At 33.9% G+C, this 19,612-nt stretch overlaps 1 protein-coding gene and 1 non-coding gene across 5 annotated transcripts in view; one reads left to right on the plus strand and one right to left on the minus strand.

The window, feature by feature from the left end:
* SPG11 (SPG11, spatacsin vesicle trafficking associated) overlaps nt 1-19,612 on the minus strand; it is a 73,321-nt gene that overhangs the window by 51,108 nt on the left and 2,601 nt on the right. For all 4 annotated transcript variants that reach the window (XM_011355041.2, XM_011355038.2, XM_011355039.2 and 1 more), the window contains exons 2-10: nt 19,397-19,581; nt 18,325-18,549; nt 16,698-16,899; nt 13,116-13,253; nt 12,483-12,931; nt 11,289-11,434; nt 3,602-3,734; nt 1,203-1,358; nt 670-845 (exon numbers count right to left, since the gene is read on the minus strand). In XM_011355041.2, coding sequence (XP_011353343.1) covers nt 670-845; nt 1,203-1,358; nt 3,602-3,734; nt 11,289-11,434; nt 12,483-12,931; nt 13,116-13,253; nt 16,698-16,899; nt 18,325-18,549; nt 19,397-19,581 — 1,810 coding nt within the window. The remainder of the gene's footprint in view (nt 1-669; nt 846-1,202; nt 1,359-3,601; nt 3,735-11,288; nt 11,435-12,482; nt 12,932-13,115; nt 13,254-16,697; nt 16,900-18,324; nt 18,550-19,396; nt 19,582-19,612) is intronic.
* LOC111736419 lies at nt 5,604-5,722 on the plus strand. The gene has a single exon (XR_002779175.1). It is a non-coding gene; the product is annotated as a 5S ribosomal RNA (ribosomal RNA).

Genomic DNA, 19,612 nt, shown 5'->3' on the forward strand with positions numbered 1-19,612 from the left:
GTCTCCACCCAACAACTCACTCCTACAAACCTGGCAGCCTCTCAGCCTTATCACTTTCACTCCTTGTTGATTCTGATCATTTGGGTTAAGCTATTTTGGCCTTTGTCTTTCCAATATTTAATGTGGGTGGAGGGATTCTTCCAGTCCCCAACTCAGCTTACTTTGGCTGTATTACCTTCTATAAAAAGAAAGCCAAGCAGATAAGCACGGAAAATTTAATGGCAAAATCTTGACTAGAATCTGAGACAAGACTCAAATCGATTATACTTCCAGCGATAATGTCATAAAATAAAGTTTCCTAAGATCGAATCACCAGGAATGATTTGATTTATTCAAAGATCAGGCAGAAAGCATAAGTCTAAAGTGGCAAGCCTTAGCTATTGATAGTGTTGCTAAGGGAGTGCCGCTTCCCATAGGTTTGGGGATGGTGTCTCACTGGATCCAAGTGGCCAGATATGGCATCAAGAAGAAGCTTATCTGTGTTCTGAATTAAACGAGACTTGTAGAAACAAATTTGAAGTCATGTCCAGAGATCTAAAATCTATAAAACCTAAAACTCTTGTCAAAGATTCTGAATCACAAGTGTACAGAGCTTAATTTGGTTTCTTCTATTGTTTTCTCAGATCCTCTATCTGGTAAATAAAAGAAATGATAATTCTTTATATTTACCTCAATGCTGAATTTCTCCCAGATATTGCTCTCCTTTACTTTTGGGACATTTTCATTTACATCATATTCATCTATAGCATCTGTTAGCTTCCAAGGAAACTTTATCATGAAAGTTCGAAGTTCATTAATGTAGCTGGTCAAAATGTTCACTCCTTTCTTTAGATGTTCATCTAGCTCTATGGAAAACACCAATGGACCAATTTCATATATACAGAAATATGTGTGTGTGTATATAGAGAGAAAATGTTAAAATTCAAACTCAGTGTTTTCAAAACTTCAAACAAGAAATTTGAGATTTTTCCTATTTACAAGTAGCGCCATAATTTAATATAACTCTTTTCACAATGATTAGACTTTCTGCCAACTTTCCCAGTGTTAGAATCCATTTCACTCACTAAATTACACACTTATTTTACTCACCTTTACCAAATGGCACTCCATTGGCTTATGCTCTCTCATGAAACAGGAATACTTACATTTTTGTCCTGACACAGTAACAGGACAATTGCACCCTTCTTTGCTGTTATTCTTACCTTCATGATGAATAAAAATCTCCTTTATTTGTTTGTTAAGGAAGGACAGTGTAAGATTAAGCAATTGTTCTGAGAAGTTTTTGCTCTGGGTTTCAGAATCACTTTCTCTAATTGCTGAGCAAAGTAAATCCAATGCTGGTGTCAGCTCTTCCACATCTGAGAAAGAACCAATAAATTAACATGAAAAATACCAGGATTCTCCCAATAAAATAAACATATCCAAAAATACCATACTGTAGTATTTTAAAACATAAAACAAGGACCAATGTCTTATTCTCAAAAAGCCCACGAAACCTTTATGAAAAGTCTTACTACCTACAAACTTTAGTGATTCTCCTTACTACTAGTCATTATTTACTGGTATTACTATAGCAAAACTATCATTTTGCTGACCACCTACTATATCTTAAGTATTGTATTTGGTGTTTCATAAATGCAATCTCATTCACTCCTTTCAAAAACCTGAGAGGTAGGTGTTACAGGCCTCTTATCATAGATGAGGAAACTGAGGTTCAGAGAAGATAAATAACTTGCCCAAGCTAATTTGGAAAGTAAGTGGCAGAGCCAAAATATGAACGTAAAAGCCAGTCTGATTCCTAAACCATTCTCTTAAAACATGCGGGTGAAAGAAAGGAGGGTGGGTCCCTGAATCCTCCATTTGTCAACTGCAGGCCCTAGTGAAGTGATTCCTGTTTATCTCAACATCAGCTCTAGGACTGTATTTGTTTAAATGGGATTAATGAGAAACATGGGTTTTACCCCAGGAGAGCAGGTAAAGCTTTTCCCATGCTTATTTCCAGACTCATCCGCCTGCCCTTCAGGGTAGAGCAATGCAGGTAAGAATAAAGTGACAAAAAAAAAATCACAGACCACCAAAGAGCAGGAGAAATGAACAATGACCATATGCTTGCTGATGGAGCCTCACTTACCACTACAAACTTGAACTTTTTCCATAAATTTGAAATTTAAAAAAATTGGAGCATAAAAAAAGTCTGCAGTTCAAAAGGGAAAATACCAAACTCTGCACTCAAAACAGAATGCTTTTAAAAAAGAAAATTTCTAATCCACATTCTCAGTAAACTAATACTATATTGATGTTGAAAAAGCAAGTAATCATTTTCTTCACATTGAGTACAAATTGGTAAAACTTTTCTGAAGGACAACTTATCAAAGTATTTAAGAATATAAATTATTTATCTCTTTGACCTGGAAATTCCACATCTAGAAATTTATCCTAAGTAACTATACATATGTGAAATTATACACACACAGCATTTATAGCACACTGCAAACAACAGTAAAAATTAGAATCTATCTAAATGTCTAACAGAAGTTTGGTTGGGTAAATTATGGTACAGTCCATATAATGAAATTCTATGCCACCATAAATCCTTGAAGGACATTTGGTCCTGTCCAAAACATCCAAGGAGACATTTGGTCCATGCCAACTCATCTACCTAACTCCATGTGCCATTACCAGCTAGGCTACTGAGGCAAGAAATGTTATTATCGTTAATACAGCCACAACACAATTATTGGACCAGTAAAACATGATAATGTTTTTTATGTATTAATCCTGTAAACCCAAAGTATAAATAAGTATTATGGGCTGTCTGAATGTAGGGACATTTCCTAAGCATGAACTTTTTTTGACAGGACCAAATATCAAGGACCACTTGGTATGGACCAAATATGCTCATGGAGGTTTTCAACGGGACCAAATTTCAAGAACATTTGGATATGAGCCAAACGTCTCTGTGGATATTTGGGACAGGACCAAATGTCTACAATCTCATAAATAAGTATATCCATTATTAACAAGAATGATATCTATAGTATATAATCAAATAAAAAAATTATAAGATTATAAACATGTACGGAGGGAAACATACTTTATTACCCTATGCCTCTGAGAAGATCTGTAAATGGCTACCCAGTCCAAAAATAAAAGCTAGCTTTCTTGTTCACTGAAAAGGAAAGCCAAAATCTTTAAAAGTGTTGGTAATGTAGCAGAAGAGTCAGGCTGAAAATTTTTATAACAAGTCTCAATCCATAACTCAGCCAGCTGCACTGTCACTATACATTTCAAACACTTGCAAGGATAGGCAATTTTGCAAATGAATTTCATTCTCTTTTGAATAAAAGTCTCAAATTTGAAAGAGCACTTCCTTGCATACTAAAAATACAAAGCACAGTAAAGGATATAAACAATAAACACCTCGCTTAGAATGAGAACATTTATAGATTCTCACAACTCTCTCAAGTTTCCACAGACTATATAAAATCTCATGACTGAGTTTTGGCAAGTAAATAAGTCATAAGAAAACACAACAATAATTTGAAAGTGATTAAAAAGATAAAATGATAAATGCTAATGTAGACATCTTTATTCTACTTACTTCTTAAATATAAATGGGATGGAAAGTGATCAAACTGATCAGATACAGATGATTTTGAGGATGGATTCAAAAGATTTTCCTTGCTCTTCAAAAAGAAATCTACTGTGTCTAGCTGACGATTTTCTATACCGGCCTGAAATGGGAGAAAATCAGAAAAAAATTATAATAGAAAAAAAAACCCAGAAAACAGATTTTAAAAAAAAACAAAAAACAAAAAAACTTCAGAACTTAAATGTGCTGAGACTGAAGGAGACACAAGGCTATCTTTATCTTGCAGGAGTAGCTGGGTTCTAGTAGGATTGTGAAAAATGACTAATTATGCAATCAGGATAAGTCTCTGTAACCTACTGAACATCAGTTTCTGCTTCAGTAGAAACAGGAGGTTAGACAAGAAAACTCTTTCATTGCTATTGTTCCGTAATTTCAAAACCATTGAAAACTAGGTTCTTGAGGATCATCCTTACAATTAAGGTATAGTCTATCTGAATTAAAACGTTAAAGCGGTATGGTATAAAGTTAACTGAAAAGCAGGCCAACAACAGACTCCCATTTCTCACGAGGTGTCTTGAGGAAATTCTCTACAGAGATCATTTAACACAGATTTAAAAAAAAAAAAAAAGTGTGTACATATCTTTAAATGCTCAGTTGAACAGAGCAGAGAAAAACTCTCAGGGGATAAAAACAAGGAGAGACAAATCCAGAAAAGTGAGCTCTAAAGCCAACTGCTGCCTAAAGTAATCCGCACATCTCCGATGCACTAAAGTAGAGTTGGAAAACTAAAGTTCGCCAATCAAATCCAGCCTTTGCCTGTTTTTGTTAAGGTAGTTTTATGGGGACACAGACATACTCATTCACTTATATTTTAAGTGGCTACAATAACAGCTGAATAGTTCTAACTGAAACCACATGGCCTGCAATATCTAAAATATTTACTACCTGGCCTTTACAGAAAAAGTTTGCCACTCCTAATACTATGAGTAAAAATCGCCTAAAGAGCTTGTTAAAATGTGGATTACTGAGCCCTGCCCCCAGAGTTTGATTTCATAAGTCTGAGGTAGGGCTTGATAATTTGCGTTTCTAATAAATTCTCAGATGATGGTGATGTGTTGCTCTTGGGACAACACTGTGAGAACCAATGGGCCAAATCTGGCTGTTAACAGACCAGGCAAGTTGGAGGAAGAGGTACTGGTGGAAGTTATGTATAGAGGAAAAGAGAATAAACCTAGGGTCCATGCAAATTGACATGCTTGAAAAGGGCTGAACTAGAAAAATTATTGCCCCCAGGGGAAGACTATCAACAAACTATGTCCTTGCTCTGGGTGGTAGGAGGAAAAAAATCAAATTATGTATGATTAAATAAAAGAATATTCTTGTTCTTAGGAGATATATGCTAAAGTACTTAGAGTGGAGAGTTATAAAGTTTGCAACTTTCAGATGGTTCAACAAAATGAAAAGTACACACACAATTAAAACAAATATGGCAAAATGTTAAAAGTTGGTGAATGTAGGTGAAAGATAACTGGATGTTCACTACTTTTTTGCAATTTTTCTGTATAATTTGAAAAATTTGAAAAAACATTTAAAAACAATGACCAAACAGTAATTCTAGAAATAAAAATGTAAAAATTGAAATTATATACTCAGTGCATGTGTTTAATAGCACAGTAGACATAGCTGAAAAAAAAATTAGTGAGCTAGAAGAAATAAAGAAATTATTATGTAATGAAGACTCATAGAGGTTAAGAGAAAAAGTATGGAAAGTCTACTTCTGATTGAAGTACTATTGTCACAACTGGAAAATACACATTTAGTTTTCAAGTACATGGAACATTTATAAAAACTGAGTACTTAGGGGCTAGAAACTGAGTTTCAACAAATTTTTAAAAACATCATATAGACCAGTATTTTCCCAATTGAGGACTATAACTCATTAGTGAGACATAAAATCACAGTGACACAGTAGAACACAAAAAAAACAAAAAGATCACAAAAGTAACCTGAAGTCTATGGCCATGCTACCCTGAACAAGCCTGATCCCATCTGATCTCAGAAGGTAAGCAGGGTTGGGCCTGGTTAGTACTTGGATAGGAGACCACTTAGGAAGACCAGGTGCTGTAGGCGTAAAATTTTTCTAAAAATAAGGGATTGTAAACTGACAAGGTCCTTGCAATCTGTGAGGTCAACCAAGGGTTGTCTCGCCTAAAAACAAACAAACAAACAAAAAAACAGTAACCTGAAGAGGGAAAAAAAGATTACCCTCAAAGGAACAACAGCTGACTTCTCAAATGACAATGGGATCCAGAACACAGTAAAAAGTGATCATGAATGTGCTGAAACAACTGCCTGTCTAGAATTATACTCAACAAAGATACTGTTCAAAAATGAGAGCAAAATAGATATCATTAGTTAGATGAAAACTGAGAGTTCAACAGTTCCTTACTAATGCAGATTCTGAATGATACACTTTTAGGCAGAGGGAAGGTCTAAAATGTGAAAAGAAATGAAAAAAAAAAAGTATGAACCTAAATACATAATAATGATGTTTAACTTAACATGGTTAAAAAAAGCAATAATAACACAAATAAGAGTACATGAAATTAAAGCATGTAATGGCCTTGTATTATCCAGAAGGGTAAAGTTATTAACTTTGGATTTGATAATTTAAATATGCACATTATATGTCACTAGGATATCCTCTAAAAGAACATAAACTGAATATTTAATATCCAAACTAGTAGAGGGTACAGGAGCTTCTTGAGTGCTAGTAATGTTTTATTTCTTAATCTAGGTGATTGTTAAAAATTTTTTGCTTTGTAAGTATTTGTTAAACTATATATATTCTGTATACTTTTTTTTGAGAATTTTTATAAGAGTTTATTTGAGCCAAACTGATGACATCTGCCGGGGAAGCAAGATCTCAAATGCTCCCCTGTATACTCTTTTAATACATGTTACATTTCATCATGAAAATAATAAAATTGATTAATGTGGTTTAGTACAGTAATAGATTAAAGGAAATGATTCATTTCATTATCTCAATAGATTCAGAACAAGCATTCAATAAAATTCAGTACCCATTCATAATAAAAATTCACAGCTGGAAAAAAAAAGGGAACTTAATCTTCTAAAGGTTTCCTTAATACGCACACACAACTTAACAGAGAGATATTACAAGTGTACTTTTTTAAAATCAGGAGTAAGATAAGGATGACAACTATAACTTCTGGGTCTATTATACTAAAGGTTCCAGCAGCAAAATAAGACAAGGAAAAAAAGTAAAAAGAATAAGGATTTGAAGATACGAAACAAAATTGTATTATTTCGATGTTAAATTGTAGATTACCTATACAGAAACTTCAATAAAATCTAACAAGTAAATTATTACAATTAACGAGAATTTAGCAAATTTGCTAGATACAAAACTCAATATATAAAAAAAGTATTTACACTGCTAACAAAATGTAAATTAAAAATATACCATTTATAATAACTTGTATACAGTATTTAAACAAATAAAAAATATACTATTTATTTCAACATATAGCATTTAAATATAAATATGTATGCATATATAAATATACCTAGTATTTACATATATAAACACACTAAAAATAAAGCTAACAGATATCAAAAGCTCTTAATATAAAAACTGTAATATCTTATAGAAAGACATTAATAAAGACCTAAAAAAATGGGAAGAGAAATTATGTTTGTGGATAGGATTATCAAATATCTTAAAGATGTCAATTCTTCCCAACTTGGATATAAAGATTTATGGAATTCTAATTAAAATCCTAACAACTTTTCATGAAACTGGACAAGTTGATCCTAAAATATGAAAGAGAGTTAAGAGAAAATAACAAAAACATCCTGAATAATACTAAAAGATTTATAATTAAGACAGGATAGAACTGCCCTAAGGATAGACAAAGACCAGTGGAACAGAATAGAGCCGGAAACAAACTCATGCATATATGGAAACTTGACAAGACATTTTAGATCAGCTGTAAAACGACTTCTGAAAAAAACTGCTGAGACAAATGGTGATCAATATGGGGGATAGAGGGATAGGTCCCAGCCTCACACCATGCATAACAAATGGAAAAGGACTTAAATGTGAAAGTCATAAGAAAAACTTAGGAAAAAATATGAAAACATATCTGTGACCTCAGGATAGAAGTCACAAGCTATAAAGAAAAAACTGATTAAACTACATTAAAATTTAGAACTATATTAAAATTAGAGATCTCATGAGGAAAACAAAATGACAAGCCACAGACTAGAATATATTCACCACACTTATAACAAAGTATTGGTATCTAGAACATATCAAACACTACAAACCATTAAAAAAAAGACAAACATCTCAAGAGAAAAATAAGCAAAAGACTTTTACCAAAGAAATTTAAATGTCATATATGTGTGTATATATGTGTGTATATGTGTGTGTATAAATGTACATAGGTATATATTAAAAGATGTTCAACCTTAATCAGGGAAATGCAAATTAAAACCCATCATACCAGCAAAATGTTTTAAATTCTGGATATACAAAGTATTAGCAAAGACAACAATGAGAACTCACATGCATTGCTGGTGAGAGCGTAAACTGATAAAATATCTTTGGAAAACTACAGTATTATCTAGTAAAGTTAAAGAGGCACATGTCCTATGGCCCAGCAATTCTACTACCATAATAGAGAAACTCTTGCACAGGTGCTGCAGTAGATGCCTAAGAAATTGTTTATAGCAACAATTTTTATAACAGCAAACAACTGGAAATAAAGTTGAAGAAAGAAAGAAATATTCATATAAGATACTACACAGAGGTGAAACTGAATAAACTAGTTATACAAAAAACATGGATAGGGGGAGGAGGGAGGTAGATAGAGGAGAGGGGAGGAAAAAAAGAAAAAGAGAAAAGAAAAAAATAAAACCTACTTGATGAATCATAAAAAATTTTTAAAGATTTAAAACAACAACATGGATGAATCACCAAAAAATCAGGTTGAGTGAGGAAAAAAAAAAGCAAATCCCAAAAGAATCACAGTGACTCTATTGTACACAAAATTCAACAATAGCCCAAACTAAAAAGCATTACTTGGGGATACAGTTATATGGAGTAAGATAAAGAAAAGCAAGGGAATGGTTAAAATTTGCAGAATGGCAGTTAACCGAGGTTGGGCGAGGTAAAGGAAGAGGATGGGGAGGGGCACACATTAAAAAATATTGCTGATAATCTAGTTCTTGCTGGATGGTGGGTATAAGAGTATTTGTTTTATTATTATCACTTAAATCATATTCACTTGTTTGTATGTGGGGGGAGACTAAGGCCAAAACAATGCTGTATATCTGATACAATTCTAATTAAACTCACAGACATGCACATACATTGTATAAGGGCAGAGGCTCTGGAGTCACACTGCCTAGGTTCCTGGCACTACCACCTACTGTCCATGAATGCTGGCGCTACCACCTACTGTCCATGAATATCTGAATTATTTCTTGTGTTCCCTCATTTATAAAATGGGGATAATAATGGTATTTACCTATAGGGTTAAGATTGATGAGATAAAACCTGATTATTAACACTTAGGAAAAAACAAGTATAAGGAAATAACTCTAATAGTAAACATGATTACCTCTGGATAATAGATTTATAGGTAACAAATTTTCTTTTTTCCCCTATTATTCAAATTTTATACAGTGATATTTTGTCTTATATAAATGTAAAATTTTAAATATTGGGTGCTGGAACAACTGAATATCCACATACAAAAGAATTAAGCTGGATTCCTTCCTCAGACCATATACAAAAATTATTCAAAATGCATCATAAATCTAAACATAAGAGCTAAAACTATACAACTCTTGTAAGAGTAAATCTTCATGACCTCAGATTAGGCAATGGTTTCTGAGATATGACACCAAAAGCACAAATAACTTTAAAAAAAGTAAATTTACTTCATCAAAATTAAAAATTTATGTTTCAATGAACACCACTGAGAAGATGAAAAGACAATCCACAGAAGAAAATATTTGCAAATCATTTCTCTCACAAAGTTCTAGTATCCAGAACATATAAAGAACTCTTAGAACTCAAAAATAAAGACAAATAACTCAATTTAAAAATGGATAAGTGATTTAAATAGACACATCTCCAAAGGGATATACAAGTGGCCAATAAGCACATGTAAACATGTTCAACATCTTTAGTCATTAGGAAAATGTGAATCAAATCCACAATGAGATACCACTTCATTTTGACTTCACAACCACTAGGATGCTATAATAAAAAAGATGGACAAGAGTTAATGAGGATGTGGAACTATGCATGTGGAACCCTCATACATTGCTGGTGGGAACATAAAATAGTGCAGCCACTATAGAAAACAGTTTAATGGTTCTTCAAAAAGTTAAATGACCCAGTAATTCCACTGCTAGCTGTATACCCAAGAGAAAAGAAAACATATAGTAATACAAAACTTGTACTCCACTATTCATAGCAGGATTATTCATAATAGCTAAAAAGAAGAAATCACCCAAATATCCATCAACTGATGAATGGACAAACAAAATGTGGTATATTTATATAACAGAATATTATTCAGTCATAAAAAGGAATGAAGTAGTAATATATGCTACAACACGGATAAACCATGAAAACACGCTACGTGAGAGAAGCCAGTCACAAAAAGCCATGTATTTTAAAACTCCAGTCATATGAAATGTCCAAAACAGGCAAATCCAGACACAGCAAGCAGATTACTGTTTGGAACTAAGGAGCCTCAAGAAATAGAAAATGACTGCTAACAGGTACGGAGTGTCTTTTTGGGGTGATAAAAATGGGAATTAGATAGCGGTGATGGTTGTGCAGCTCTGAATATACTAAAAACTACTAAAATTTACACTTTTTTTTTTATCTTTATTTTTTAGAGAATTTTTTAAGAATTTACTTGAGCCAAAATGACAACACATGCCAGGGGGCAAGATCTCAAATGCTCCTGAATTGTACAGTGTAGATGGGTGAACTTTATCTCAGTAAAGCTGTCATTTAAAAAACAAACTGGCACATATTATAAACTTCTAGTTGTTGACCTTTCACAGGGGCTGTGTATATAATAGAAAGTACTCTGATTATAGCTGTCTTTATTAGCATGGCTATGGGCCATTCACTTAACCACTGTGAGCCTAAGATTTTTCATCTGTAAAATGAAATGAATAAAAACTACTCAACCCATCTCATGTAGTTATTTTAGGACAAAATTAGATAATGCATATAAAAGTATTTCTGATCTAGAAAATGCAATATAAATTTAGGTAATGTCACTTCTACAGCTGGATCCTTTTTTAGAAGAGTAGGGACTATAAGGTAGGAATAAAAGATCACTCCTGTTCAAGCTTTCCATAACTTGCTTCCACTTCATTTCAGCTTATAGCTGCCTCCATTTCTTATAATTTTTTCTTCCTTAAATAGTGTTCATTATAATCTTATATCTTTTAAAGCCAAAAGGGTAAACTGTTAAGCAATGTTAGGGTAATGAAATAGCCAGAACTAAGCAAATAGACAGGTGAACTATAGTTCATTTTGCTGCTAGGTTAAATGAATTCTCCTAAACTTTCAGTCAAATAAGAGTGTACAGAAAAAAAAAAATCAAGCAACGTTCCTTAGACATTTAATTGTTACCTCTAGGGCATGTATGGGGATTGAGCACCTTCCCCAACCATTGAGATGGCAAAGAGAGTCCACAGTGCTGGCACTTCCATGGATCATTAGTCTATTTAAAAACTCTTCTTGAGACAAACCAAACAAAATCAGAGACAGTCCATTTTCTACAGGAAAAATAAAAGTTTTAATAAATTAGCAGGACTTAGGCTTTAGGATTATTACAGGAATTAATTTCTAATTACTGAATACTTAAGCACTATAATTACAAATAGATTTATTGGGCATCCGCTAGTATTATGACTTTCATGATTTTCAATGTTAAAGAAGAGTTCTATTTTTTAAACACTGATCATTAAGGTGGTCTACTAAGAACAACTCATTCTATGAAATAGCACTAAATTTCACTTTTTTATTTTATATCTTATCTATCTTGCACAATCAATACCTGGAACTTTTAACTATTTACAGAGATGTCACATTGCTGGATTACAAAAATGAAATAATAGCATGTCTTGACACAAAGAAATACATGATTGCCAAAATCGAGATAATGAAGACACGCATGGTTAGTTCAATCGCAACATTCAATAGCTTTGTAGGAGGTTATGGCATAAATGCTGAATGAATATGTGTCTGAAATAACAGACCCAAATGCCTACAGGTTCCAAGCAGGTGGTGAGACACATGCAAGAGAAACCTAACCAGAAAAAAAATGGTTCACTGAAGAAACAAATTCAGCTCCAACACATAAATTATTCTGCAGGAAAGCAGGTCTAATATTGCCAGATCTTATCATTTTTTAGTAACAGCTGGAATCCAGAGTTTGTGTGAAACTCTCTAATTTTACATGTTTATAATAAAATCTTATTTAAAAGTGTAGATAGTACATGCCAAAAAAAATAAATCTACAGTTCATATGAGGCCCACAATCAGCCAGCTTGCAACCTTTGCATGTACCAAAGTTAAGTGAAGCTTACCCAAGTAAAAATCAACCTTTATTACTCTTAAACTTTCTCTGACTTATATTAGCATGTAGCTGGGCAGGAATCATATGACACATTACCAAGAATTATACCAAATGTCCCCTATGAAAGATTACCATTTAGAGGAGGACACAGTGGACACTAATACCACCAGGGCAGCAGAAGTAAAATACAGTAAGAAAGCACACTTCTCAGCAACGGATTTCAACCTGATACAAGACATTCTCACCTGTCAAAACAAGGCACAATTGCTGGTCTCCGCTATTGTCTATAGGAATACATTTCTGGCCAAGGAAAAAGCACTGCATGCCCTGGGTTTCCAAATCCCAAAGGACAATGGTGCAGCCCATCCTTTCCACTGCCCAAGTAAACAGTGCAGTGAATCTTGTCACAGACACACATCTAAGCTCGATGGGTTCCTCTTGTTCACTGATGTGCATCATTTTCCATGCTCTTCCTGGATCACTGGTCTTAGTATGATCTTTCTGTGGAAAATTATACTGACTGTGCATTATGTCCTGTGGAATGAAAGGCCAGCTTGGCGCATTCATACTGTGGTTAAGAGATTCAGGAAACTCCAAATGCAAAATATCCTGGAACCATGGAACGCAATGGGAAAACTCCAGTTTGGAGCTCTTTATTGTCTTATTCAATGATGATAGCTGGGCTTTCCAAGACCTGGAAGATAGGGTAGAACTCAAACCTGTTACAAGTGAAAGGAACTAAGCAAAACACTAAATCAGGAGCAAGCTGCACTTAAAAAAAAAGTGTCTACCTCTGTAAAAACCTTTAGTGAAAAAGTATGGAGTTAAGCATGACAAAAAATGGAAATAAAGTAAATCTAAAAAGGTGGTTTCTGTACCTATCCACTTGGAAGGAAAACTTGGTCAGTTTCATGTTGTAGTCAGAATTAACAGGATCATCTTCATCTATCCCCTTAGGGCCTTCGATAGGAAAGTCTTGTAGAGTTCTTTCACGCAGTATGTGTCCTGGGTGTTGCCTACATTTTAAAATAATAGCCATTGTCAAAAATAGTGATCAAATCCAAATCTGTGTTACTACAAGTTATTAAAAACTCAAGGGGTAGAGGAGGGTGTGTCACAGAGAAGAAACAGTGTAGACAATAAGTTATCCTGAATAGGACTCGTTATCTCCATTTCCTATAGCAGGAATTTAACCCATTTGTAACTAGGTATGGTGATGGATGCTACCTAATTTACTGTGATCATTTCACAATATATACAAATATTTAGTCATTGTGTTATACACCTGAAACTAATGTTATATGTCAATTATATCTCAATTTTAAAAAAGAATCTGGTCCTTAAGGGCAGTGAGTTTTATAAAGATATAAGAGCATTTATTGTCTACTATACCACAGATGTGATAAGAACTTTACATAAATTATCTTATTTAAGCTTTTCAACAACTCTATGAAGTCAATATACTCCCACTTTATAGATACGTAAACTAAGGTTCAGAGAAACAGTGAAGCTAGATTTGAACCAGGTCAATGTGACCGTAAAGGTTTTTAATCATTCACTATACCACCACTACACAGAAGATTTAGGCTGAGACAGGGGAATAAACACTAGGAAGGCAAAGTATGAGCACGGGTGTAGGTGGAAAAGTATATGCAGAAAGAGGACTGTCACATTTGAGAAACACACAGAAGCTGGGGTAGTTAAAGCATAGTAAATGAGAAGGAAAGATGAGGCTGGAGAGGTTGGCAGGAGACAGTGCAGAGCTTTATGGGTTACGGATTTTTAGTTTTTATCTTGGTGGGGAAAAAAGGTAATGAGGTTTTAAGCAGAAAAGTGATATAATCAGATGCAGAAGAGTAGCTAGGTGGAGAAAGGTAGGCATCTAAATTCCCCAAGCACTTAAATTATTAACTATTAATCCTTTCAATAATTTGAAGGTAATATGTTGACACAGATTTGTCGAGATGAAGTTAAAAAAGGCAGGATGACAGTGAGAAAGATGATACATGGAGAAAGGATATATCTGCCTCCAGATGTTGATACCTGGCTATATCTCTGATAAAATATGAATTTTAACAACGTCACTCTGATTATTCTACAGAGGATAGATTTGAGAGGGGTATGAACAGACATGAGGAGACCAATTACGAGGCTGTTAAGCTAGTTCGGGTAAGTGATGATAGTGGCATGGATTAAAGTGATGACAGAGGAGTTAAGTGGACAGGTTCAAGAAACACTCAGGAGGTATAATGGCTAGGAGTTGGTGGTTAACTGGATGTGAACCTAATACTTAAGAAGTTGGAAATACAAAAAAAGAGGACATGGAGAAGGCAGGAAGAAATGGAACCCAAAGCACACACAGAGGGACGAGTTTTCATTAAAGTAGGGGAATCTGTCCATTGCAACAGGAGGGAAGACATAGAAGATGAGTGCAGGAAACTAGGTTTGTAATATGTGAGAAACTAAAGGAGCTCCCATAGATGGGGTCTACTTCCTTTATAAAGAGGCAAAGTTTACCACCAAAGAATTGGGGGTAAAGAGAACAGAGGTTTGAGGAAAATGGAGGCTTAAAAACATTGTTGTAAAGAATGGATTCATGAAAAACAAAATCACTGCAAAATTTCCAGATAATATTGAGAGACCAGTTGAAGGTCATAAATGTAAACTTAACAGTAGTATCAATTATTCTTTGTGTTTTTTTCACAAGTGCTTAGTTGTTGGGTGCAGGAACTGAAATGGCAGAGTAAAAAAAAAGATTTTGTCAGACCAAGTACTACCACAGGGCAGAAACAAGAGTTTTAAAGGACATGCAAGAGGCGACTGAAATGATGGGTCACGGAACCTATGCTGAAAAGGGAGGGAAGTGAAGACAGAAAGTGGCTGGAAAGTAAAAGGTCAACAGATTGGAAATTCCAGTGAGGTCAAATGCCAGATGAAGGAGAAGTACTTGAGTAGGTGAGCTGGAAAGTTTGGAAGGTTGTGGTCAGTGAATGATATGTATAGAAAAGTGATGTGGGGGAGGAGCAGTTTCAAATAACAACAAAGCCCAGGGTGTGACTATAAGAGTGGACAGCTAAGGTAAACTGAAAGAAACACTTTAAGATTTCAGAGTACCCTTAGAAAATAAAACAGTCAACTCCAGAGAAATTATATTAAAGATCATTCATGTAACTCCAGAGAAATTATATTAAAGATCATTCATGCAAATAATTAATAAACACATCACTGATTTAGCTGGACAGGACAGAGCCCTAAATTTACGGCAGGGAACAGAACAGTAGTTCTTTGGCTGATGTTAACAGTAGCTAAGTTCAATGAAATTGTTCTAAAGAATGTGCCTGGTGCTCTCATGAGTTCTTTTGGAGTGCTGCCAAAACATCCAGAGGAAGAGATCCCTACACTCAAGGATTAGAGTAGCTGACTGAGTAGACTTTCCTCCCTCCTCACCTGACAAATTGTTTTCTAATTGTTTTTACCGATTAGGAGGTAACTACACATACAAGGTATGTTCGAGTCAATAAAAACGGCCTACTGGTAAACAATCACACAATCTGAGAATGTGCTAACTATCTCTGCTCAAAGATTCAAAAAAGAAAAGTGAAAAAATCACAGTGGTGAAAAGTTCTGATAGGTATGTGAAGATGAATTTACCCTTTCTGTGATCCAAGCAATAAGGAATAAAACCTATCAAAGTGCAATCCAACTATTAGGATTTATTTATCTCATTCATATTGTTAGGACCAAAAATCATAATGGTAAATACTGAAAGTACTAAATGTGGACTGGCCTACATTTAGATAAGCAAGTTGCAATGTATAGGCGACTGTGTGCGTGTGCACGCACACATTCGCATACACACATACCCCTCTCAAACATAAAATCTGAAGAAATTAGAATACTATCTAAATAAAAAAGCAACGCAAATAAATATTCAATTTTTACTAATATATTTAGAGTCAAAAGCGTGGGCTCTCCAAGGGAAACGCCAGACAAAATCTTCAGCTGGACAAAGTTAGCTTAATATCTTATCAAACTCCCTAAAAGAGATAAGTAATCTCCAAGGAAGCCATGACTCTGGGCCACAAAAGAATTCTAACGCAGAGTAAACCCCATTTCTCCTCTACTCTAATGTGGGGCAAGAGATGAGTAGATAATGTATAACAGCCAAGGGCATTTAAAATTGTGCTTGATTACTTTTTCACTTATATGATGACATAAACCATATATAACACATATCGTATAAATCAATCAAAATTCTGATATACATCCAAAAATATAAAGGTGGCTAGTGGTCATTTAAATAAATTATTATACAGTAATAAGTTCATTAAGTAGTAACAAGAACATGATCTAACTGAATAGAAGACGAAAACTAGTATAAAAAAGCTAACAAGTACATTTTTAATCTCTTATGGCTTTCATTATTTACTTCAAATTTGAGATCGCAGTAATTTACATACCTGAAATATAGATTTAAGTTGAGAGCAACTGCAGAGTTGGAGGAGCTGACAATCACTACAACATCTAGGTCTTGAGACACTTTCAGTGAAATAAAGGAAGAAATATTGGCTGGCTGCTGTTGCTGCTCATTACACATATCTTCTTGGTGAAGTGTTAAATCCACATGAGCTACATGTGTACCATCCACCATGTCAAATATGTCTTTGAGTTAGAGTTAAAGAAAATGCCAGTGTTAAGTATGCCTAACCATTTAAACCACAGGATGGAGAGAACTATAGACCTCATTGCTCCAACCCTGTAGGAATAGTAACAGAAGGACACTAAGGTTGCCCCCATCATAGTAACCAGATGACTATGAAGTTGGTGGCCCAATAAACAACCTGATGGAGAGTTCATTCAATAGTACTTGCTGAATACCTACTCTATGCCAGGCCCTGAGACAATGGTAATATTTTCTACTAGTGTTCTACAGTAGTGCTGTCCAAGAGAAATATATTGTAAGCCAAACGTTTGTTATTGTAAATTTTCTAGTAGCCTTATTTAAAAGTAAAATGAAATCAGTGAACCTAATTTTAATAACATATTTTACTTAACTTAGTAAATGCGAATTATCATCTCAACATGTAATCAATATTAAAAAATTGAGATATTATATTACATTCTTTTTTTTTTACATAAGTGTTCAAAATCTGGTATTTTACACTTATAGAATATCTCAATTTGGACACAATTTTCACTGAAAATAACTGATCTGTATCTAGACTTCATAAAATTTACATTTGAGAACTTGGAACAATCAAAGTTGTTCCAAACATACTTAAGAGTTCTCTAAAAGCCAAATCTAGTATCAGCTTTTAAATCTAAAGTAATTAAATAAAATTAAGAATTTAGTTCTTCAGTCGTGCTGGCCAATTTCAAGTGTTCAAAGCACACATGCCTAGTGCTATATTGGACAGCACAGTTCTATAACCTGGCAATAAAAATGACGTTAATCCAATAATTTATGACATTTTTACAAAAGAAGTTTTAATATAGACTGATATATCTAAAATAGAAAAACTGTTCCTTTAAATTCAGAAATGAAAATTCCGAAATCATATAACAGGTCATTTTTCAAGCCTTTGAAATAATTTTGCTGATGACCTATGGATATGCTAGAGATAAAAAAAAACCAGTAATATTTTCCAAAAATAAATTAAAAGTGGTTAAGCAAACCATACAATTCACTAATATGATGATGGAATCATTAAAAGGTGGCTTATATTCATACATGAAAATATATGTATCGTATCTTAAGCATCATCTAAATCCTTCCTGGAACAAGCACGTAATAGATAATAAACATATTTGAATGGGTAATACAGAGCATATATTATTTAAAAATAAATACGTTGGATGATTATGACTATGAAAAACCATGTGCATATACTGGAAAATATTCGAATGGAATATAAAGCAATATAGTTGAGTACTTTAAGTTCATGAAGATCTTTTTCCCTAAAAAGTTTTACTGAAAAATTAATCATTTACCTATATCCCAATTTCCTAAAACTAAAAGTCTAAAAAGGTTCATCCTTCTAGGTACTCTCCTTCCCTGCATATCAACATCTTTACCACCAAGGATACAGATCCAACCTAAACTACTCAAAACAAAAAGAATTCCTCTGCAGAGCTGCGTGTCAATAATTCTGTCCACTGCCTGTGTAGGCAAGGGTAATGTGAAACAGTTGAGTACTCTAATCTCAGCATCTCTTTCAGGGAATATAATGCGTAGGATGATACTTTTATTGATGAACAATAATGATGTGTTATTGTGAAATGACAGAATTCTCAAAGATAATAAGGAAATACCTATGAAACAAAAGAACATTATTTCAAACTCACTGGTCACAATTTTACAATGGGTAAATTTTTCTGTAAACATAATACAACAGGTAAAACAAAACAAAACCAAAACAGTACTTAACTCAGTCCAACTCTAGGCAGTTATTACTCATATCCACCTAAGCAAGGAGTCATTGGAAGGTAGATAAGGAGATGAATAAAGATAGTCTACAATGTCTCTGTTTCTTTTGTTTATGGATAGTCCGACAACACACCAGAAGATTCGAAAAAGCCTACTTACCTATGGGACCCCCACAAGAACAATCACAGACTTGTTTTAAAAATGAAAAAGAAGAAACCTTAAAATCAAGGGTGACAAGTATACTACTGCCTTAAAAAACTGAAGAATGAGTGCTTTGATTTCTGCTCCCTGCAGCCTAGGATGAGACATAGTTAGTAGCCCTGTAACCAGTCTAGATTAGCACTATCCAACCACAAATGCAAGCCACACATGTAACTTTTTAGAAACAGCTACAATGAAAAAAGAAACAGGTGAAACTAATTTTTATATTATTTATCTCATTATATCCAAAATGTCATTTCAACATGTAATTAATACAAAAACCTATTGAGATATTTTACTTTTTTCATACTAAGTCCTCAAAATATGGTATGTATTTGACACTTAAAGGACATCTTAATTCATATTAACCACATTTTAAGTGCTTAATAACTCCATATAGGTAGTGGCTAGTATTGGACAAGAAAGATTTTCCACTCTGAATTCACTTCTAAAAGAATTTTTCCTGAAATATATAAAATTATATGGTTATATCACAGATTTAAACATGCTGAAAGACCACCTGTAACTTACTGATATTTTGATCTTCAATGAGCTTTTGCAATGTCTCCTCAGTATAGCTATATAAAATGGTTCCATCACATCGTCCATCTTTCAAATTAAATTCATAGATGAGCAGTTCGTAATTTTCACTAAGAGCGAGCAGTCTGGGCTTGTCTGTTGGTGTACCGCTGTTATGACAATCCTCCCACACAAAGCTAAGAAAAAGTTTAGATTATTTATCATATT

The sequence above is a fragment of the Pteropus vampyrus genome, unplaced genomic scaffold, assembly GCF_000151845.1.
Source record: "Pteropus vampyrus isolate Shadow unplaced genomic scaffold, Pvam_2.0 Scaffold19, whole genome shotgun sequence".
NCBI classification, from domain to species: domain Eukaryota; kingdom Metazoa; phylum Chordata; class Mammalia; order Chiroptera; family Pteropodidae; genus Pteropus; species Pteropus vampyrus.